Source organism: Podarcis tiliguerta, assembly GCF_965153285.1.
Source record: "Podarcis tiliguerta genome assembly, chromosome: 6".
NCBI classification, from domain to species: Eukaryota; Metazoa; Chordata; class Lepidosauria; order Squamata; family Lacertidae; genus Podarcis; species Podarcis tiliguerta.
Window position 1 is genome coordinate 34,991,331 of NC_139539.1, and position 24,458 is coordinate 35,015,788.

At 43.6% G+C, this 24,458-nt stretch overlaps 1 protein-coding gene across 1 annotated transcript; it reads left to right on the top strand.

The window, feature by feature from the left end:
- Nucleotides 1–12,322: 12,322 nt before the first annotated feature.
- On the top strand, nt 12,323–23,890 carry LOC310680261 (protein-glutamine gamma-glutamyltransferase E-like). The gene is given in 14 exon segments (XM_083446638.1): nt 12,323–12,571; nt 13,897–14,064; nt 14,368–14,610; nt 14,830–14,942; nt 15,825–15,953; nt 16,318–16,432; nt 16,434–16,481; nt 18,192–18,291; nt 19,740–19,846; nt 20,305–20,511; nt 21,288–21,590; nt 22,605–22,756; nt 23,041–23,174; nt 23,677–23,890. Coding segments are annotated over 14 exon segments (1,974 nt in total). The 5' UTR covers nt 12,323–12,564; the 3' UTR covers nt 23,825–23,890.
- The last annotated feature ends 568 nt before the right edge of the window (nt 23,891–24,458 follow it).

Here is a 24,458-nt window from a genome sequence, read left to right on the forward strand (position 1 = left end):
AGCAAATTACATTATAGACTGACATTTGAGAAATGGGGAAAAGGTATAGAATAAGCAAGAAGAAATGTAATTTAAATATTTATGTTAAAATGTATTCCCTGTATTCCTAGTGCAGATTAAGCCACAATTATTACACACTTTAAAATCATATATATATTTAAAAGTATAGCAATAATATGAGTTAGCAGGTCATGTTCAAGATGTTGTTATTAACATATAAAGACATGGCAATCTGGGAACAGATTACCTGAAAGACCACCTGTATACCTGTAAAATCACTTAGATCACTTGAGGAAATTCTACTTGTCGGAAGGATAGCCCTTCACATAGGTAAAGGTAAAAGACCCTTGGATGGTTAAGTCTAGTCGAATTTGACTATGGAGTGTGGCGCTCATCTCTGCTTTCAGGCCAAGGGAACCAGTGTTTGTGTGCAGACAGCTTTCCAGGTCATATGGCCAGCATGACTAAACCGCTTCTGGTGCAATGGGACACTGTGGCAGAAGCCAGAGTGCATGGAAACACTATTTACCTTCCCCCCACAGCTCCCATGATCCCTAGCTAGTAGGATCAGTGGCCAGGGATGATGGGAATTGTAGTCCAAAAACAGCTGGAGACGCAGTTTGGGGTAACCCTGTTTTAAGAAAACAAACGACTGCCAGTGCTGAAACTGAGTCTGAAAAAGACAAATTCCTAATGTGCCCTCAATGTGCTATGTGCCCTCCTGTGCAATGGCATTGGGGGTTTCCTTATATAGGAGAAAGGCATAATATCTGTAGAAGTTAATAATGTCAATCCTTATCTTCTGCTCACCCTGGATATATGTGTAAATAAACCTTATATCATAGAAACATCTTAAGTCTTCAAGGAAATCATTCAAGGAAACGAACTCAGGTTATGTGCTTGAACATGTGGAACTGCTTCCTGCTTGGAAAATGGGGTGTGTATAATTATCCTGTACTGTGTTATACATGTTCCTTAGTCACCTACTGTCCTGATTTGCCTGGAACAGCTCCCAGAGTCTTGCCTCTGGTAGAAGTCCCCAGTATGGGATTATTTTTTAATTAAGTGTGGTTTAGAAATATAAATAAATACAATATATGAAATACTACTTTGGTTGTCTATAATCTAATCTAGTTTTTTTACCTGTATCTAGAACACTTTTTCCACACTCCTAGATCCATCCCAGCTAGCTAATAAAAATGTGTGTGTGTAATATACAGCAATAAACTTTTATTGTCAAACCACTCATGTTTAATGTTGAGTATAGTGAAATATTTGTATTTGTGGAAATTAATAACCGAGGAATTCTACCACCCAGTCTGGGCACATGTTTCTTTTATTATCTGTTGGTGAACTGAGGAAGTTTTCTTCCATAATCTGTAAACACAATATAGAAGACATTTTCCAATGGATCAACTTTGTTAAGTGCAGCAGTATGCAAACTTCGGTTACACTGAACTGTTCGGCAAGACTCCAAAAAACCCCAAGTCAATGATTTTGAGTGGATTTTGTGAGCTTTACAGTTTTCTGCTCATTAACAACAATTCTGGAAAAAAGGAGATCTAAATTAATTAATTCCAGTGCTCACTGGAAGGACAGATCCTGAAGCTGAGGCTCCAATACTTTGGCCACCTCATGAGAAGAGAAGACTCCCTGGAAAAGACCCTGATGTTGGGAAAGATGGAGGGCACAAGGAGAAGGGGATGACAGAGGACAAGATGGTTGGACAGTGTTCTCGAAGCCACCAGCATGAGTTTGACCAAACTGTGGGAGGCAGTGGAAGACAGGAGTGCCTGGCGTGCTCTGGTCCATGGGGTCACAAAGAGTCGGAAACGACTAAATGACTAAACAACAACAAATTAATTGCAACGTGACATGACCAGGAACCCGGGTATAGTTTTCTGCATGCTGTTTTAAGAGCACCTAATGTGGAATAGCTAATGTGGAAAAGCTGTATAATGTTCTTCATCTACCATGCCAGTTATCCGTCTAAGAGTGATACATGGGTGAATGATTCATTTTAGCCCCATATGGAGCAGTCCTCAAGCTGGTATGAATTTCAAGATTCTGCTTTTACTTGTTGGAAAACAACAACAACAACAACAACAACAACAAATCTTATGTAAAAGCATGTGGAATCGGCAAGCACTGTGTGTGTGTGGGGGGGGGGGGGTTGCCATACATCCAAAATTTCCAGGACATATCCAGAATACTGGAGTTGGAAGCAGTGTCTGGGCAGAAGTTGCTAAAGTGTTTTTTGGGACATTTCCCCTTAAAAATAGCCAAAAGAGCTCGACAACTTTTCTGTCCGAATTTTCTCTGTTTGAAATATGGCAAACAGCCCTCCCTGCCTACCCCCATTAGGGGGCATATGCCTATAGCTTTACCCAGATACTCTCACATAGAAGTGCACTTATTTTCATAATTTTGATAGCTGGGTGTTCGTTTATCAGGGTCAATGCAGCAGCATACTGTGTTGCAGATTCTGCACTGAGTGTGGATTTGGACTGAATACGAGGGTGATGCCTGCCCTCTATACTTTATGCCCTCACATGTTCTTTGAATGCTTAAACAGGGCTGGTGAGTCTATGTGGATGTATAGGGCTATCCTCTTTTTCTCTCCTTTTAGAAGTGACTTGTCCAGTCCCACTCCCCGCTCAGTGCAGAATCTGAAATACAGGACGCAGTGACAGTAACATTGACAAATGGACACCCAGTCACCAATGTTTTGCAGGTAGGTGGGAGATAGCTTCCCTTGGTGTTGTATCAAAGCATTCTCTATTGATTTCCTACAATTTTCTAGAATTCAAGAAATAAAACCTAAAAATGTAGCCTGGCTCTTTGCCACAAAGACTTCATGGGCTTTCTCAGCCTTTAACGCTACCCAGCTGCTGCCTGATTTGTCAGTACTAATTAAGCACAGTGCATTCGTACCAGATTAAGTTTTTTTTTTAACTTCTGAATAGGTAATTTATAGAGCAACAAAATAAGGTTACAGGCTATTCACATAATGTTGCAAATAAAACACAGCGTGTGCTGCCGCTTTGGAAAAAAAAATACAAATACAAAGTTCCTCTTTGAGGTCCCATCACCTAAATTACCAGAAATCTCCCAATGTGCAGGCAGAAAACATCTCCTAAAAACTAGTAAGCGTTTAGAGCAGCATGCCAGGTCAGTTAAAATGTTGGATTCATTTCAGAACTTCAGCAGAGGGAATTTTTAAGCATCACACCCATAATTTAAAAGGAAGCAACCGACAGCAATTCAGCCTAGAGAGCCTAGAGAGCCTCTTTTAAAGGCCCAAGGCTTTTAGGAAGTCCATATTGATTTCAGAGTATGTTGCTATATCTAAGCCCATGCAGTGTGGCTGGACATCAGAACAGGCTGGCCCAATAGAGATATTATAACCCTTAGAGGCCTGCTGTGACAACTTTGCAAAGGATTTGAGGGTAAAATCACTTGCATTCATATTGAACTGCACAGAAATAGTATAGATCTGAAGGTGTCCAAAGCACTATCTGGCATGGGATCAAATTCAGTTGTTGTGGTCTGATCATGTGGGCAAGATGCTTGAGGGAATTCATCCAATTGCATGTCTTTTCAAGTTTTACCCAAAAGCTAGCCAGAGAGGGGTGACTGGGTAGGTCCTGTGGAGGACTGCAGTTAAACATAACTATGAGTGACTGTGAATTATTTGTAAATGACCACAGAGTTGTATTGCTAGATAGACTTAGCTAGTTAGGTCACACACCCTCTCCTCCAGAGTGGGAGGAAGCGAAGCCTTTCTTCTCACTGTCCTCCCTTTGCATCATGTAATAAGTCAGGATGGATGTGCTAAAGCTAGCTCTAAGCTTAGAGCATGTGTCTGATGCTGTCTTGCTGTACTTTCAACCCAAGAATATTTTGCCTGCATTATCCTTGCTGCTTCATGAAGGACTGAGACCTTGAATCTGTAAGTAAAGCATTTTAAACTTACTTAACAGTGTTTGGTCTGCTCATTGCAAGAGGGGTAGAAAGAGGCCAGCTGCTTTGTGCAGCTGAACGAAATAGAAAGATCTAACAACGTATATTCCTAAAGCTTTTCTGTGTTGCTTATTTTTGTGAGTTTAATGCTCTGTACTGGGGCTCTCTGTGTGCAAGCCTTGTGTTTTGAATACAGGCACCCAGCCAGTTCTTTCGTTGTTCACACATACACATCTGTCCACAGGGATTCATATACACTTGTACCTTGGAAGTCAAAAAGAATCTGTTCCAGTAGTTCATTCGACTTAAAACGTTTGGAAACCAAAGCACAGCTTCTGATTGCCTGCAGGAAGCTCCTGCAGCCAATCAGAAGTCACAGAAGCCCCATCAGATGTTTGGCTTCCAAAAATAGTCTGCAAACCGAACAGTCACTTCTGCTTTTTGATCATTTGGGAGCCAAAATGTTTGAGAACTAAGCTGTTCAAAAACCAAGGTACGACTGTATTTATTTCCTCACAGGTCCAGGGAGTAGTGAATGTTTTACAGAACCATGCAAGGCCATTTGTTTCCATGCAGAAATGTTCCACTGAATTTAATGGATGTACACCTTTATGTTGATTTGGTTTGCGGTAATGATATACATGGATCGATTTCAGAAATACTATGAAACAGGAGCAGTGAAATTTCAAAGCGAAATTCTGTCATTTGATGAAACTTTTGACACTTGAGTTGCATATTTTTTGGGAACTACCCTGTTCTTGTGATTGCAATTGGTTTTTAATGCTATGTTTTAAATTACTCTGACTTGCTTTGGAACTTTAGGATTGAAGGTGAGTAATAAACCAAAATAAGAACTATTACTACTACTAAAAAAAACCAAAAAACCTTCAAGAAAGTAGCTCCAAGATTTTGTCGTTTTGTTTTTAAAATGTTTTTCTTTAAACTGAATGACATATTGGAGAGAAGGTTCTTTTGATCAGATGCTTGATAAATATCTGGGCCTGTGCAGCTTCCTTTTTCTCTAGAGAGATAGTTTTATATGAGTTGCTTTTGGCTCCATTGTCAGTTTCACATGCACCTCCTACATTCAGGAAGCAAAAAACTGTCAATCTAGCACTTTCTTTCTTTCTTTCTACACCCATCCAACCAAAACAAGCAAATAAAATAGAACAAAAACAGTGTGCTGATAAAGTAGGAACACTCTAAATTATGTTCCACTTTTTGCTGGGACTTGTCTCTTTCCTAACTTCAGGCTTATAAAACTCTGCACCATGGACACATTCAAGACACGTCATTGAAGCCATTCCTGCCACTGGCCACATGGTAGGACTTGCTAGGCTAGAATACAGGGATCAGAACAGCGCCCATTCAGCTCTCGCCATTGGCGAATGCACAAGAGTGCTTTATTCAATGTGCAAGCAACCAAATGTATGTTTGATTCAATGCCTGCACGGGAATTTGTTAAGAACATGTACACTGCTACACACGGGTGCACACAACTTGATGTGTACAAGGACGTCTAAATGGGACAGGCTGCATATGCACCATACGCTGAAAGCACACACCCCAAGAACCCTGGGAACCTCTGTTTGTTAAGAGTGCTGAGAATTGTAGCTCTGTGAGGAGCAAACTACAGTTCCCAGGGTGTGTTTTTTGGAGGGGAAGGGAATGTGCTTTAAATGTACAGGGTGTGTGCAACTCTCCTTAACTGGGGAAGAGAGGCTAAGACCAACAACATGAAGCAACCTAAAAAGAACATAAGAAGAGCCCTGTGAACTCAGAGTTCTAAGAAAGCATTGCTAAAGAAAACCAATTGACTAAGCTTTTTTTTTTCTGTCTAAGTGATGCAACCATGCCAACTAATGCATGGAACAGCCACTACCCTGGATTCAAGATGAGTGCTGGAAACTACAGGAAGGGAGAGTGCTCTTATGCTTAAATCCTGCTTGTTGGTTTCCCACATGCAGGGACGAAACTACCTTCGGCAAAGACCCAGTTTGACACACACCCCTGCACACATTTGCGTATACACAGAGAAAGACTGGGAGCTCAATGGTACCCCTCTGAAGGCTTCACCAGGGCAAAAAACCTGGTTAGACATCCCCGCCCCCCGTAGCTATGGCTCTGCCCACATGCATCTGTTCAGCCACTGTGAGAGCAGGATGGCCCATTAGCCTGATCTGGCAGGCTGGTCTTATGTTAATATCTGTTCTCTTTTCCTCCTGGTTTTCCCCTGGCTCTTTTACTTAGAGTTGGGTAGCTTCAGTCTGTGCCAATTGGGGAGAGTGGCAAGAGGACATTTCCACTCCCCCTTTCTAGATAAAGAGAGGAAAGAAATAGGAGAAGACACACACACACATGTCTCGCTAATTTCCTTCTTGCTAAAGGCGTGCCAATTTGGATTTTAGATCTCTCATGTGATTCTGAAATTGGCACCTGCCTCCTAACCATTCAGGCTTCCTGGCATGGTTCCCGCTATTTCTATCACCATGTCTTTATTCCAAGCGATAACGAGCTCATCCAAAACAAGTAATGTTTAAGGAAGTGGGGCAGAGATAAGCCACAAGCAAGACAAAATAAGCATAAATTCTGCATTCCAGGGAGCCTAACACTCAGAAATAATAATAATAATAATAATAATAATAATAATAATAATAATAATAATAAATTTTATTTATATCCCGCCCTCCCCAGCCGAAGCTGGGCTCAGGGCGGCTAACAACAATAAAACAGTACAAAAGTACAGCACAAACAACACTCTAAAATCATTCATTATAAAATTAATTAATTCAAGCCACTGGCAACCATTGGGCCAGAGCTCTGTGAAGATTGCCGAGGGAGGGAGTCAGGCTGTGCCCTGGCCAAAGGCCTGGTGGAACAGTTCTGTCAACTAACATATCCAGCATATCAACTAACATATCCAGCATATGTAGGGATCTTCATGATTGTATGCTGAGGACAGAAAATGGTGAAAGAAAGAAAGATAGAGTCACCTCACCTGTATCTTGTTTGGCCAAAGGGTGAATGGGGGGTGCCTTCAATGAGGAAAGGACTGGGCAGGGTGTGGCAAGGCACTCACTTCAAATATGGATTTGTTGGGGTGGAACAATTGCTTCTATGCTTAGAGAACAGAAGAGGTGTTAATCGGAAGGATCTCTTTGTGGGCTCCTCTCTGACAAATTTAACTAAGGAGGAATCAGTATCATGTATTGGGAGGATGCTTTGCTTGTGACTATCCAGTCTTTGAGCAATGGAGTCTTTGGTGTAAAGCAGAGACAAACAACAGCTTGGGGCCAATAGGTGGGGGGGGGGCATGCAGCATAGAAAGATGTGTAAAGCATGGACAGCAAACATTAAGTCAACATGAGTCTTCAGTGACTTGTAAGTAGGGATATCTGAGAACTGAAACAATGATTTTTTTTCATCCCATGTTTGGAACAGGAGCCAGTCCATTGAATTCACTGTTCTTGATTCTTTCAGTTTACAAATGATATGTAATTGTTTACATTCACAGTGCTGTGTATGATTAACACAAGGTAGAACAGGAAATGATGCCTTTCACCCCTTCCTGGAAGGACAGGTTCCTTTCAGTACATCAGTACATCGCAATAAATAATAAAATAATATCTCAGTATAGTGAAGAGTAAACAGTGCACAACATCATTGGCAATAGGAAAGTATGATGATGATGATTTAATTTCTATGCAATTTAATATATTTAAAATATCTCTAAGCAATATACAGAAAACTGAAGCAACAGCAGACAAAATAAACAGTAATATTACAAAAAACAGGCAATTACATATAAAAATGTTGCATTAATACAACTGGGAAGTAGCTTTCCCAGTAAAGGGCCATCACAATTTTGCTTTTTTGTTGTTGTTTATGATAGGTCATAGGTTGCAGGGAGATTGTGCCACAGTAGCTCAGAGTTCCAAGGAAGTATTGTACAGTAAAATAAAACCACTTGGCTGAGTGCCTTTCCCCCTAGCTACCTGATACAGCCATGCATGGGACAGCTACCACACTGGGTTCAAGATGAGGGGAGGGGTTGCCATCATCACACAGAAGAAGAAATACATCTGCATCTCCAGAGATTTCCCTCTTTGATGAGGCAACAAAGGATGAAGAGTTAATCTCTATTATCTTTTCTTCCAACTTTTGCTGTGGCATCTCCACCCCTTTTTCTTGGAACTGGATAATTCCTTTCAACATGTCAGTCAATTTATTTGCAGGAAGGGTTTGTCAGCATAATGGCTTTCCACAATACTTCTGTATCATTAGAGATGCCCCCCTTTGATGAGGCCACAGGGGACGAACAATCTCTGTTCCATTTTCCCTCTGGCATATCCACCCCTTTTCCTTAAAATTGGGCTAAGCTTTTGAAGTTGTCAGGCAATCAAATTGTGGCCAACGGAGAGCTAATCTGCATTTTAGATCCCTCATTTAGTCTGATATTGGCATCCACCCCCTACCATTCAGACTTGCTGGCATGGCGCTCTCTTTTTCTAATTGCACCAGCAATATTTCTGTTACAAGCTGGTACTGTCTTCACATGTGTTGCCACTCTTTTTCACTCAGGAAAACATCAGAAAGAACTTTCTGGTGGCAAGAGATGTTCAACAGTGGAACAGATTCCCTTGGAATGTGGTGGACTCTCTTTCCTTGTTGGCTTTTAGGCAAAGATTGAATGGCTACCTGTCATTGATGCTTTAGTTGCGATTCCTACATTGCAGGGTTTGGGACTGGATGACCATTGGGTCCCTTCCAACTCTGGCTTTGCATGCATTGCTGTTTTTCACTCCTTAGGCCACCCTAAGGTAAAGGTAAAGGGACCCCTGACCTTTAGGTCCAGTCGTGGCTGACTCTGGGGTTGCAGCGCTCATCTCACTTTATTGGCCGAGGGAGCAGGCATACAGCTTCCAGGTGATGTGGCCAGCATGATTAAGCCGCTTCTGGCGAACCAGAGCAGCGCACGGAAACGCCGTTTACCTTCCCGGCAGAGCGGGACCTATTTATCTACTTGCACTTTGATGTGCTTTCGAACTGCAAGGTTGGCAGGAGCAGGGACCAAGCAACGGGAGCTCACCCCATCGCGGGGATTTGAACTGCCGACCTTCTGATTGGCAAGTCCTAGGCTCTGTGGTTTAACCCACAGTGCCACCCGTGTCCCTGGGAGGCCATCCTAGGGTTGCCATATTTCTAACAGTGAAAATCTGGACAGAAAAGTTGAGTTTTTTTTAGTTTCCCCCCAAAATGGCAAAAATGGCACTGCAGACATGAGCTGCACTGCAGACATTTCCCCAATTTCTGTCCAGAAAATCCAGACATATGGGAACCCTAGACCACCCTCTGTGAGAGGATAGCTTGATTCTTTGCTTGTTCTCCTGCCTGCATCTTCTTTCACCAACTCTCACTTCCAACTACCCAAAGGGGAAAGATAAGTTTTCTCTTTCTTCTTCTGAGGGAAAACAGGAATACAGAAGGATTGATGTAAAAGGGATGAATCTTGTCATCAGTTTATATGCTGATGATATGACATTCCTTTCGGATGACCTGGTTGCTGTGACCTGGGCATTAAAAGTCGAATTAGACAAGTGATGGGTTTGAGGGTAAATTTCAAGAGATCTGAATTACTGTGTCATTATGTTACCTCATCTATTCAGTTAAAATTTTCTAAAGACCTAAACATCCTCCTAGCAAACAGACATTTCAGATACTATGGGATACAAGTCACAAAGAACCTAAATAATCTGTGAATTATGTGACAGTCTGGAAAGGAATAGCAAAAGAAAGGAATAGCAAAATGGTGGACTAAAATGCCCCTCTCTCTTTAAGGTTGTATAGCTACCATTAAAATGATGGTGCTTCAAAAATTATCATATTTATTTTACAAACACACATTACAAATATCTGGCAAAAATCTTCAATACGTGGCAATCTAAAGTAGCATACTTTACCCTGAAAGTCACAACCCTTGGGTTCCAAAAAGATCAAGATACAAAGCAACTGGTGGGTGATCCTAAATTTTCAGATCTATTTTGAAGCTATCAAATTGGACAACTGATTTCTTTATTAGAAGAACCAGAAATGGGCACAAGAGAGAGTTTTAATGGGCCAAAGTTTTCCAGAGCAAAGCATTCTTAATATCCCCCCCACACACACACATTTCAGCCTTACAATGCACCTCTACTATGAAAACAGTCTGGCATGTTGGGCAGAAACACAAGGAAAAACTGGTGCCTGGTATCTACCCTCTAATTCCAATTCATTGCCATCCAGGAATTGTTGGGAGCAGACAATTCCCTTTTAAGTTTCTGCCAACCACAGGGATGTACAATACATTTTTCTACAGTCACAACTTCTCCCAAGGGATTTGAGGAGGACTCAACTGGAAAAAAGGGTATCCCATGGCTGGTGTGGTACCAGGTTAAAAATTGGGTGAATCAACTACACATTAAGGAACAGGCCCTAGGCAAACTCATTGTATTTGAAAGGTTTCTGGACTCAGCAGATGGGATGGATCCTGGGCTGGTCTCTATGCTATATAAAATATTACTCTGGGTGGACATGGGTACAACTAATGGGCTGTGGCCTATGTGACAAATTTCTATTGAAGAAGCAGATTGGACTGCCACGTGGGACAAATTAGCCTTCAGATTGGTGTCAGCCTCAATGAAAGAGATGACATTGAAAATTCTATAGAAGTGGCACCTACTCCAGTTCATCTGGCCCACAGTGGTGCTACCCACCACCCACCTGTTGGAGGAGGTCACAATGATGGGTTCACATCAGGATGTGGCCAGATTCTGGGAGGAAGTATTCAAAGAAATTAGAGAGCTAATTTGGAAAAATATGGTCAGAGGCCTGGAGTTGGTTTATTTAATTTTTACATAGGGAACAATATGAATCTGCATTTTAAGTACCTTATTGGCCAGCTTTTATTAGCAGCCATGATAGAAATAGCTAGATATTGAAAATATTTAGATAGAGTGACATTGACCACATGGTATAAAAACTCTGGTGATTAGCACTGAAAGAAAAACAAAACTTTGGGGGAGGTACAAAGGTTTTATTTGATTTGTGGTTTTAGTTTCTCTCTTCCTGCTGCCAACACAGAAATAAGTTTGGTTAGCCCTACCTGCCAGTGTGAGACAAAGACCAGGAAAAACCAACTCTGCCTGATAGTACTGCCACCACCCCTGTAGTCCCCCAATCCTGACCCAAGGGAAACCTAGCTTACATGTGAACACCCTTAGGATTTGCAAGGACAAGAACCAAATAGTCTACTCACTATCTAACCAATCCTGAGCCGAGGGAAACCTAGCTTACATGTGGACACCCTTAGGATTTGCAAGGACAAGAACCAAATAGGCTACTCACTATCTAACCAATCCTGACCCAAGGGAAACCTAGCTTACATGTGAACACCCTTAGGATTTGCAAGGACAAGAACCAAATAGTCTACTCACTATCTAACCAATCCTGAGCCGAGGGAAACCTAGCTTACATGTGGACACCCTTAGGATTTGCAAGGACAAGAACCAAATAGGCTACTCACTGCCTTTAGAGCTGTACACCCCAAAATTACTCTGCACATTATGACCATGAAGCCAGGTACCAGATTCAGAGCCAAGCTTACTCCAAGAAGACACACAAGGGATAAATGCCATACTTCATTAAGAGGTTATAAACATGAGAATAAGCACCCTTTAGCAATATAAAAGACAGCTCAGACTTGCCAACAGAATAAAGGCACCTTTGGGAATTCAGGTACAGAGCAAAATAATGAAGGTTGCTGGTCTCACCCTGATACCAGCCATTAGAGTCATGAACCCCAGCCACCAAACATCATTCAGGTACTGCTGTTGCAGTTCATGGCTGTTCATCTGAACGGAGATCAGAGAACAGTTTTTGTACAAAAAGGCCTGGTTCCAGAAGGGTAAGTTTTCTTTCAGCCAATCAGGACTTAGGGCATATGTTCAGAGTACTAGAGGGTGTATGTGTTGGAAGGTCATGCAGGGACTCAGTGGATTTCTGCACGGATATTGTGACCAAGTTATTGTGACCTTGACATGGTCATAAATCACACTGGTAACAAGATGAACTAATTAAATGGGACTTCTTCCTCAGGAAGTCAGGAAGACTGCACCCAGAACTCTGAGTAAAAAGAAAGAATAATAATAAATAAATGGGCCAAAAAGGTGGGGTTTCTTATAGGAGAAGTATGTAATCATCCCAGCTTTCCTTAATACTTCTAAATATTGCTGTTTTTCCCTCCTCCCCTCCCCCATTTAGCTCTGCCCATCTACTTGTTTTGCTTACAACTGGGTGATTCATTAGAACTGCCCAGGTAATCTGTTTGCTAAAGATGTGCAAATATGGATTTTAGATGCCTCTTGTGATTCTGATATTGTCATCTGCCTCCAACCATTCAGACTTCCTGGAATGGTTCCCACAATTTTATTGGACTGTCCCTGGCTTGTACAGAAAGAGAATCCTCCTTTTTGCAGTATATAAGATGCTTCCAAACCCCTTTAGAACTCCATCCTATGACAGCAAGGATTCCAGAGCAAATCAGAACGCAAAGTGCAAGAGATAATGGCTGGTGAGTATGAGCAGTCAGCAAACCTCTGGCTTGACAATTTAAGGAAGCAGGGCTTGAGGTAGGTGGGTGGGTGTGAAGACTTAGAGGGGTCAATGGAAAACCCAGCAAATAGGAGGTCTGGGTTCTCTTACAGGCGTCTTTCCAGAAATGGAGGCTCTAGAGATCTCTGCAGCCAAGTTCCACCAGTTGAAAATATCCCAGAGAGCCTATTGGACAACAGAGGGAACCCCCTATATCACTTTATACATAGCATTTTAAAGCTCTAACTCATCTCATTACCTCACCATTTGAGTGAATGCATACATCTATCTATAGGTGCAGAAGTGATCGAATTGTGGCTATTCTGCATGAATAATTTCAGAGTAAGACGGGTAACACCTTGCTAACGTATCACCAGCTTGCAAAAGTTCCTCAGGTGTGCATAGGGAGTTGAGGACATAAAGAGGGAATGAATGCAGACTGCACAAGCCCTCTCTCATGCCACCCCCAATTACTAACAGCTCTGTAGGCTGCTCTGCTGGGACAATGTGTGTACAGCTGCATTGCTGCTAAGCAGTAGGGATGGGATTCAGAATCACTGATCAATGTGAGTTTTTTCACAATTCCCTTTGGCAAACTTGATTCCTTCCACAAAATGGTTCATAAAAACCCCTTGGTGCAGCCATCTCCTTGACCATTGACCATGCGGACCAGGACAGACAAGGTTTCCCATCAAATCTGATAGTAGCTGGAGTGCTTGTGTGCCTTATTCTCACTTGATTAAGCATGTAAGTATGTTTCTATGTTCATTTGGGCATGTCATACTATGTCCAGAAGAACATATAAGTCAATGGGCTTGCCATGACTTACAAGGAGATTTCCAAGTCAAAGTATGGTTTGCATTCATGACTTTTTAAGAATGATACTTGCTTAATATAAAAAGAAACATTAACAAAATATTCAGTAATATCCACCTTTTAAATAAAAACATGAACTCTTTCCTTACCTGTCTCCTAGCTCTCCTCTATCCATTTATCTAGAAAAAAAGTGGCAGAACTCTGCATGAACACCTCCCTTATTCTCTTATAGTGGCAATGGTGCCCCCCTGAGAGGTACCAGAACTGAGTCTGGTGAGTTCCGGCTGAAAAAATCCCAGTTTCATTTTGTCATCATGCAATGGAGAGAGGAGAGCTAGGAGACCTATAAGAAACGATGAATGTTAATAGCTCTATTGACACCTAAACGAAACAGGATGGTCCTGGGGAGGACTGCTATAGAGGAACTGCACTTAGTCCCATTAATAGCTTGGTGTTAGTGGCTCCATTTTCCTCATGATGTTCTTGCAGGTTTGGTAAACACTGATTGGAAACTGAATGAGAACACCATCAAGCACCGTACTGATGAATATCCCGGCAAGGAACTGGTTGTGCGACGAGGGCAAGCCTTTTTGATCTCTCTGACATCCAAAGGAGCGTTGCCAGCTGCAGACAAACTAACATTTACTGTAGAAACAGGTAAACACTTTATCTTCTCCTGTCCTCTCAAAAGGGAAAACAGTTCCTCTTCTGTAGAGTGGAACTAACCAAACTTCACTCATAAAATCTTTCTCCAGCCTTCCCCACAAAACCCGCAGTAGGCTATGTGCTGCACAAATCCACAGAAATGTGTAGCATGACTAGGTTAAGTCCTCTTATCTCCTTGCAAAGAGGGCATCTATCTTAACACACCAATCCATCTTGATGGTACATGGACTTCTCAAAATATGAAGTCAACATATAGAGAAGCCACCTCTTCCTCCTCTTACCTTTTCTTTCCAGGGTCAACCTATGCTCTACAGGCAGAGACACGAATGACATTTGGCATCACTAGCACACCAAGCAGAAGATCTTGGAGCGCAATACAGACCTCTGCTGGTTATGGCTCCCTGAGTGTCTCCATTATGAGCCCAGTGGATGCTGCCATTGGACGCTACCAGCTCAGCATCAAGACAGACAACAGCAGAAGCACACTCCCCTCCAGCCTTGGCACTTTTGTGTTGCTGTTTAACCCCTGGATGCCAGGTACAAAACATGTTCCCTAAGTCAGTGCTAGCCTAGCAGTTCAAAACCTGATCTCTTCCAGGTCCACCTGTAGGCTTTTGCATGATTGGTGGTAGACATAATCACTGTGTTGTATGTGTAGAAAGGTTAGAGATAGGAGAGCACTGGCATGATGCCGCACTGGTCTACCTGGACAAAGAGAAGTGCTATCACAGTACCTGCTTGTCATTCATTTTTCAGAGGATGATGTGTTCATGGCTAATGAGGCAGAGCGCCAAGAATATGTCCTCTCAGAGTTTGGTGTCATCTTTTGCAACAATGGAAAAACTTTACTGCCATGGAATTATGGCCAGGTAAATATAACGTGGAGGGATTTCAAACTAGGGATGGAGAAGAGTTTGAGCAATGATTAGGAGGCTGGAGGGATTTGCAAACAAGCTGACTCACTGAGAAATCCCCAAACCATTTTCAGGTGAGTTCCACCAAACAATGGGGAGGAAATGAATTTAATGCAAACCGACCTAATTTGTACTTACCAAACCAAAATGCAACTAACCTTCGTAACTGGCATATCTCTGAATTTTGTGATGCAATTCTCTAACTAAAAAAAATCTATACCAAAAGGCATACATTGGGGAACATGTGTGCAAAGGTGCACATATTGCATAGTCAGGCACCACAGCCCCTACCACCCCAACCAGAGAGGAATAACCAGTCAAAACACATACTTCTGGGGTCAAATGAGACCACAACATTATTGATGACTGATGTACAGGTTTTGGAGTAGGCATTGGGAATGGCCTGAATGACCAGCTCACCTGATGGAAGCATATCCTCGGGATGGTCCTATGACTTACACCCAGATTGCCACCTTGAGGACAGCTATGGCTCTAGCCTCCAACGGGGCATTGGACATCTGAAAATCATTTTATAGAACTAAAACTTGGGAAACTGACAGATGAAAGGGTTGCAGATGATGAAGAAGTTCCCTGGGCTGGATCTTAACAGACTTTGGATAATTCTCTGGAAAAGCTTGAGATTTCTCTGAGAATATGTCACATGGAAGTAAGTAAGTTTGGAATCAGTATTGGCAGCTGCCACCCATCAAACCCATTTCACTTGGGGACACTGGAATTCCTGGCACTCCAGTATTCTTAGAAAGCTCTCTCTGTTCTAATAATTTGATGGTGGTGGTACATTTCACTCACTTGTCGAATATTTTCTTCTGTGGGCAGTTTCAAGATGGCATTCTGGATATCTGCCTTTCTATGCTGGACATGGGCTTAAAATACCACAAGGACCCAACTGCTGGTGTGAGCCAACTAAGTGACCCCATACATATTGGGCGAGTGCTCTGCGCTATGGTAAGGAAAGACTTACAATTTTCACTCTTAACACAAATACAGTAGGCAAGTGTTTCTGTGGAGCAGCCTTTGCTAACATGGTGGTTTCCAGCTGGATTACAACTTTCATTACCTCTAGCTGCTCATTAGGATTTATGGGAGCTGTATTCCAAAACAGCTGGAGGGCACCAGGTTGGCAAAGGCTTCTGTAGAGCCACAAGAGTGACTCCCACCTTCCTTCATGCAGGTGCACATTTTTTTGGTGGTGGCAAAATGCTGGTAATATGTGACATCCCTAAACAGAGACTGGATTCTGCACAGCATATGAAGAGCAGCAGTGTGTTGATTGCACAATAAATGCACAAATATTTTGACTTTTTTCCAGATCAACTGCAATGATGGAGACAGAGGAGTGTTGTTTGGATGCTGGAAGGCTTGCCTTGATGGGAAAGACCCAGGAAGCTGGTCAGGAAGTGTGGAGATATTGAGGCAATGGGAAAGCTGTCCGGTATGGGCAATGCTGGGTCTTTGCAGGAGTTCTGACTACGGGTATGTCTCCTTGGAACCTTCTGTGACATTGCCCTTCCAGACATGGCGCTGGGATGAGGGATGTGCTCAAGCACCAGGAACTACATTGTGCTATAGTGGAAGGCAGTGTGAGATTTTTGCAAGTATTGCTGCAGCTGGTTAACAGCCCAACTAAAGGAGGTCAATGTGCATCACTGGAAAGCATGGGTGGCTGGATAAATGCAAAGGGAATCATGGAACTCATTTTAAAATGCATGCCCTGCACAACATGTTCAAAGTGCTCAAGGAATAAAAGAATCTCAGTCTCCCCTAATTGCTCCCTGGACTGACCCAGAGAGCCAGTCCAGGGAACAAACATGAGGGAGTGGATGGAAGAGAAAGGGGAAGCCCCTATGCTGCTGGTAGAAGTGTAGCATTTGGGAAGACTACCTTGGGCTAGCCCAATATATTCTGGCACCTGAGGTGAACCACAAAATAGTGCCTCCCCCCTCCTCTGACTGCCGCTGCCAGGGAAGAAGGGGTGAGTGAAAATCTACATTGGAAAAAGCAGGGGAAATTAACATTATCCAATGATTGAAGTTGGAATCAAAGCCTGTTGTTGGGAGGAGAGACCCACTCTGGTCCAGAGCCCAGCAAACACCAGAGGGCAGTGGGAGGAAACCAGCAGCACCTCCTCTTCACTGAGAGGCTATTGTAGAGGCATCATTGGGAATGGGCTGCCGAGAAGGCAGGGTATATGGCCTCCAAAGAGTGCACTGCAATAACTGCTGCCTCTGCAGCAGCAGCAGAGGGTGATGCAGGCCAGATCTGCTGCCCCTGTGGATCTTGCCGTCTGAGGCAGTCACCTCACCTTACCTCATAGGTGGGCTGGCCCTGACCTATTAAGCCATACTTCCAGCTGCCCTTGATCTGCAGGAGGGAAGATGCATCTGTCGCAGCTTAAGAGGTACAGTTGCAGCCATTGTCGTGTTCCAGCCAACACACATAGTGTTGTTGCTTAGATTTCCCAGGTTCCTAGCAAGGCCAAGGAGCTGTCCAGCAGCATAAGTAGCCGATCTCTTGCCAGGCTGCTGAAGCAGTAAGTGAAAAGTCCAGCCCATAAGCAGAATTATCACACAAGACAAGGAGTTGGGCAGCAGGATGTGCTGGGCAGATGGACGAGCTATTAGCCATGATGGATATTATGCCGTGCCTCCATGGATCATGAATGTTCTGCCTCCATGGATAAAGGCAGCAATGGTTTTAAATACCATTTGCCTGGAAACTGCAGGTGGGGAGAGTGTTCTTGTGGTCAGCACCAGCTTGTGGGTTTCCCACAGGCATCTGGTCAACCACTGTGAGAACAGGATGCTGTACTAGATGGGCCACTGGCCTGATCTGGCAGGCTCTTCTTATGTTCTTATGCACTAGAAACAGACAGGTGGCAAGTGGAAGGTTTTATAGTTGACCCTGTTGGCCCAGAATTTCTGGGAACATCTAGAGAGTACTTTGGCATATGGTTCTTCCTCCTTAGTAGGATTCAGAGCCCCTTGTGCTGTCATGGGCCACAGAGGCCAGTGAGCCAGGCAATTCATTCCATGCTGCTGCCTGGCAATGTGACATTTGATCCAAGGAGCCAACAAAGGGTATCTTAGAAAGAAGTGCTGGCTAAAGAGCATAGTAAGGAACAATGTTGCTGAATACCAGTGAGTCCCATTATTTCCATATTCTCTCTCTCTCTCCTTTTTGTAGTCCTCCGGTGCATAGGAATGCCCACTCGCATCATTTCCAACTTCAGTTCTGGCTGTGACAAAAATGAAAATCTGATTCTGGAACCATCAGAGTGTACCTGGTAAATCAGCCTTCTTCTCATCCACCACAATACATCTAGGGCTCCTATACACCAGCATCTGTAGACGAAACCAGAGATGGAAACTGAGGCACAACAGCTGTAGAACAAAACCAGACATATTTGTCCTTTGCCCCCACTTCGCTGCCACACTTGGCAGGATCTGTGACCTTCCCTACATCCAGACATGCAAAACATCTCCTTGCAATGACTAATAATTCCTTACTTTCTGTGATAGAAGGCCCAGTTACAGCTAGCTAAAAGGAGGGAGAAAACAGCACTTTGAGAGGGGGAAAGAGAAGAGTTTTGTGCCTGATGTCCAGCTGTATAAGAGTGTGGCCTCTTAGCTGTGTAAAATCCACCCCAAGGGAATATTTACAGCCAAAAAGGCTGTCTCTGAGCTGGGGGTAGGGGTGGGGAGGTTAGATTGAAAGACAGTGGTTATTGTCTTTTAAGGGTATACTGACATAAGAGAACTGGGAAGCTGTGTGGGAACGCTCTACTTAAGTCCCAATTCATTAGGGTGGGGATGTATATTCTAGGAAGAGAAGAAGAATCCCAAACCGTTTAGAAGGTCTGATATACAGAGTCTACTACAGGAGTCTCAGGAGTGAAATTTCTAAAGGTGGAGGACCTGAAACACAACAGGACCAAAAGAATCAGCCTGTTTTAATACCCACAAGTTATCAAAGTCTAAGTTATAACACCTTATCTGTTAGATGTAAATTTGCTGTCTTATTGAAAAGCCTGAGACATCTGCTGAGTTCAGCATATATAATTTGCTAATTCTTTGAAGTTTTCCAACTTCTGAAACATTCTTGTTCATCATTCTTGTTGTGAAATAGACCCTTTTTCTGTTTAATCTCCTAAGTGCCAGAGTTTTCTTTTTTGAAAAAAATAGTCAGAAGGAGAGGGGCACGCCTCATCTCCCTGGACAGCTCACCCTCCATGCTCTGCATTATTCAGATACAGTGGTAGTGACCCACTGTACCATTCTGTTCCAGCAGCACCAGACAGTACTTGCTCAGTCACAGGATGCTCTGAGGTGTGAGCTTCCCAAAGCAATTTGTGTCACACTGATGCTATTTTGCCTCTTTCTGATGCAAAACACTTTGAGCGTGATATATATAAAATGAACAGCTTCCACCATGGCTGCTGTTGGAAGCAGATTGTTAGTTTAGGTAGACTCACCTTGGTCTAATTCAGCTGCAAGGCTCCTTCTTTGTTTTCCTCCTATGCTCTCAACATTCATTCACCCCCAGAAAATCTTGTCACCATGGGTCAGTTGCATCAAACACAGCATGGCCTGCTAACTACAACAAAAACAAGCAGACTTAGGGCTCCCAGGTGATCCTGGAAATCAGCTCCACTCACCTCTGAAAGCAGCTGACCCTAAGATTTGGGGCATCGTTGCAAACCTGCACATCAGATTTATTTACTCTTGGCTGCAGGAACTATCATGTGTGGAATGAATCCTGGTTTGCTCGACTTGACCTTGGCTGCATGTACAATGGGTGGCAGGTTCTGGACGCAACTCCACAAGGTCGAAGCACTACAGGTACAAGAGTTGACTGCTGGGGGAGTTGGTTGTGTTCAGATCTCTGTTCAGCTTCTCGCCATGCTATTGCTGTATGATAGAAATGCCCAGATTCTGTCATGCCCCCTCCATATTTAGAGGCAGTATGAGCCCTCAGCACCAGCTGCTGAAATATAAAATCAATGGGGGAATGCTGTTGTTTAGAGATATACTTCCCTCGAATGTGGAGGCTTCATTGAGCTGTCATTGCCCATAACTACTGACAGACTCACTCTCCATGATTTTGTGTAGTCCTTTTCTGAGCAATTTAAGCTAGCAGTCCTCACCACAAATCCCATGGGTTCACCATGCAGCATGTAATGTCACACTTGTCTTATTTAAAACAACCTATTTTGTCCCCAGGATATACAGTTGTTCTGCCTGATCATTTTTGCACACACTGCAGATGCAGACCTTTTCTCTTTTCCTTAACTCTCCAGAGAAAGTCGAGTGTGGTCCAGCTTCAGTGAAGGCCATCAAGGAGGGAGATGTGGACCTGCCATATGACACTGCATTCGTCTTTTCAGAGGTCAATGCTGACATCGAGGGCTCATTGGACACCAAGTCCATTGGGCAAAACATAAGCACAAAGGCTGTGGGCAGCAATGATCGCCTGGATGTCACTGATAATTATAAATACAAAGAAGGTGATGCAAAAGAGCTTCCTCAACAAATAGGTGGAAATGTTTGGAGATGATTGGGTCTCTGCTATGACACTGGCCTGTATTCAATATAGGAATAAGCAGATCTTTTCATTAGTGCAAGGATTTCTCTTTATGCAGTGTAAACTCCCCCCTCCCCTGCCCTCTAAATCTGTTTACCAACCCCTACCCAGAGTAGACCCCATTGTGCTAAAACTAGCATTTGTCTTAGCACAAGTATTTAGCTGACTATCACCTTTTTACAGTCAATGGCCACTTAACCCATGGTGGCAGCAACCACGTTTTTTCATTAAGTTGGACAATTTGAGACTCAACACACTTCTGCCTGCAGCTAAGAATGGTCTACATATATTGTCAGAGAAGGCACAGATGCTAGGCATAAGGAAACCAAAATACACAGACCCAGAGGCAGTTCAAATGCATTTTCAGGCACCTTGTTTTTTGCCCAAATATCTTCTCTCTAAATCTGCACTCCAGGCACAACCAATTGTATCTGAATACATGTGCAACATCCAAGCTAGACCTAGGTCAGTAGTCAACTTGCCAGTGAACCCTACATACCCCAACCATGCTCTGTGTTAGAACTTGCACTGCTGTGACATTTGAGTAGTTAAAGTGGTCTCTAGCCTAGGGAAAGCCAGAGAGAGAAAGCTGATGAGCTTCATGCAATGCACTCTTGATCCCAGGGGCTGCTAATGAACTTGCATCATTTGAGTCAGAGGGCCCTGTCAAATTTCGCCATCCTGTTCTTACTTTCTCAGGCTCTGTCAAGGAAAGGGAAGTATTTGCAAAGGCTTGTGCCAAACTCAATCTGAAAACAAACCACTCTGAGTCTGCCAGAAGCTTGAGAGAAGCTGCAAAGCCTAGTGTCTTAGGGAAAATCAAGGTGAAGAGCCCCCTGGAGATTGGCAAGGATGTCCACTTGGTCTTGAGGCTGACAAACCTTGGCTCTACAACTGAGTACCTAACACCCAATATGGCCGCTTGGTCAATTAACAACACTGGGAAACCCATTCATGAGATCTGGAAAGCCTCCATCTTGGTGACCCTTGGCCCCAAAGAAGGTAAGTTTTTTCATCGGTTTCTTCATAACCAGGTATGAGTTAAGCCAGAGAATGTGGGCAAGGAGGGAGGGTCATTTGGCACCTCAACCAGATGAGGGGACTACTGAAGTTGAACACACATCATTGATAAAACCTGGTGAAATGAATCCTAAATGGTCCATCCTTGTTTAACTGATGTGAGGGACAGAAGACTCCAAATTACCTGTTGCAGCCTAGCAGGATATAGTAGACATGGATACACTGCATGTTACATGCCTCTGGGAAATCAAATCACAGAGTTATATCAAACTAAGTTCCACATTGAAATTAATGGATTTAAGTAAGTCATACCCATTAATTTCAGTAGATCTATTCTGAGCACACCAAACATGAATATAATCTACAGCAGGCATGTCCAACTTCCAAGAGACTGCGATCTACTCCCACTAACACGGACCCCCCCCCCATCGTCCAGTAGATCACAATCGACCTGTTGGACATCCCTGATCTACAGGAAATAAGTTTACCATCTCCCAAGTGCTGTTGAACCAAACACTACTTGGCAATGATGGCTTCTTCCCTTGGGTTGTTCCATCCCAGGTGGTCTTCTAGTCAGCCTTTGACCAGCAAAGTGGCTGCCTCATGCCTCACCAGAGTGCAGTGAGGGACAGTTCCTGCTTTCTCACATCCTGGGAATACGGGAAATTGCCTGTGTGATGACATCAGTGCACGCCTGCCTCCTTTCCACTTGCTCCATCCCAAGCAAGAAACAGGAAATGATGGAGAAGGGCCTTCCTTTTTCAACCATTGGCAACTGAGGGAGGGATGAAAAGTTTTTATGATTCTCCTATCCCTCGCCATCCCCCTTCCAGCTAGGACAGAATTACAACAAAGTGGGCCCCAAAGGGGGAGCCCCTCCTTGGGAACATTCTGGTCATTCTTCATCAGAGCAACATAAGGAGGGTTTTCTTAAATAAGGAACAACCATCTGCCAGGCTTGTGCAACCACACCTCATAGTGATTTTTTCCCCCTAGAAAAAGAATTTCCTATCAATATTTCATATGCTAAGTACAAGCAGTACCTGCTGATAGACAACCTGATTAATGTCGCAGCTTCATGGTCAAAAAAAGAGGGGGGAAATGTGAACAGAGTCATAATCCTCGAGAAACCCAGCGTCGCAATAAAGGTAAACCCTTAGCCATTATGAGCTGCCATTATGAGCTGATTCCCTTGTGTCTGCCTAGGGTTAAGGCAGGCTCAAATGTCATACATAAAAACACCCCAAGAATCACTGCACTTCGCTACCTGCAACTCTGAGTGCAGGCAGACAGAGGAACCAGCAAGAGGAGGTGGTTCCAAGGGAAAGGAGGAGGAGGGAGCTGTGTCTCTATAGACCTATCATTTTGAACCTGGGTCAGGGTAGCCTTAGGAAGGGTTGCCAGTAACTCTGTTCAACTTTGTTCTGAGCAGGTGCTGGGAGAGGCAAAAGTAGGCAAGGAAGTGAAGGTGGCAGTGACCATTGACAACTGTTTTGATGAGGAGCTGAAGGATGGTGTGCTGAAGGTGGAGGGTAGTGGCTTACTGGAAAAAACCTTCAAGAAAAAGTGAGTATAAAAAAAGGAAAAAAAAAGAAGTAAGTATGTGGGGCATCTGGGCAAGTGTGGTGGCTCTGCACAGGGTACCACCTTCCCTTCTGACTGGGTCACAGAGAGAGAATGGAGGGGCAACATCTCAAACAAGACATTCCTCTCCCCTTTGTGGCCTTGTTGTTTTGCTTTCCAATCATCCATCTGCACTTGCAGACCAAGCAAAGTCTGCACTCCAGTGTGGAGAGCTGCAGCAACCAGTATGGAAACAGGCATCTAAAACAGCATTCATTTTGCCCAGCTTGTGATACCTGTGATTGATTGAGTTAATAAAATGATGCTCTACCTATCTATCAAACAGTCTCCATGGGAGCTTTTCAGCACATGCAAAATACTACCCACTGGCCAGCCTTAACAGACCAGCCTCTGATCCCCCTTAACAGACCATCCTAAGGCATGCACTGTGCTGGCAATCTTCCCAAGCCCAGGCTGACTTATCTCCTTTGCTCCTTATCCACAGTGTACCACCACTGAATCCCCAGGACAGCTTTCAAGTCCAGTTTAAGTTCTTTCCCAGAAAAAGTGGGACCAAGTATCTGCTTGTCAACTTCTCCTGTAACAAATTTAAAGACAGCGTAACCTATCAGGACATTAATGTGGTCGATTGACTCAAAGCCCTGAATGTGGCCAGCCAGGCCGCAGATGGAGGAGGTATGCAGTGAATGAGTCCTGGGCTGCAGGGAAGCAAATGTTTAATATGCATCACATAAGCAATTACCTGAGTGACAGAGTTTAATAAAACTTTCCTTCTTGTATCCCAAACTTGTGGTCTTCTTTTCTTAGGTCTGTTCAATTCCTTTGACAAATCCCTGTAGTCAGAATGTAAGAGCATCCATTGCTGGGGCAGACTAAGACCTGCCTGACTCAGCAAGACATTCCTGGAAAGCTCATAAGTCAGACATCTCTAGATTGCTTTTGTGCATGGACTCTCCACTGAGCTATCAGTGAGCTGTTGACTCGTCCTCCCTGAACATCTTCAATAGCCCTTTTACAAAACAGCATCTTATACCTCTGAGTGCAGAAAAGTGCCCAGCTACCGGCAGTTGAATCCAGCCTGGGACATTTCTATTTAGGCTTAGTACCACCTAGGAACTGACTAGATGTGGAGGACGTTTTCATTGCGACCACAGCATACAGGCAAGGCAAATTCAACCCATTCCCTCTCTGTTGAAGTCCTAACAGAAAGGGCTTCCCCTGCCAGCTGCCACTAGTCCCAGAAGGAAAACTCCTTTCTGACCACAG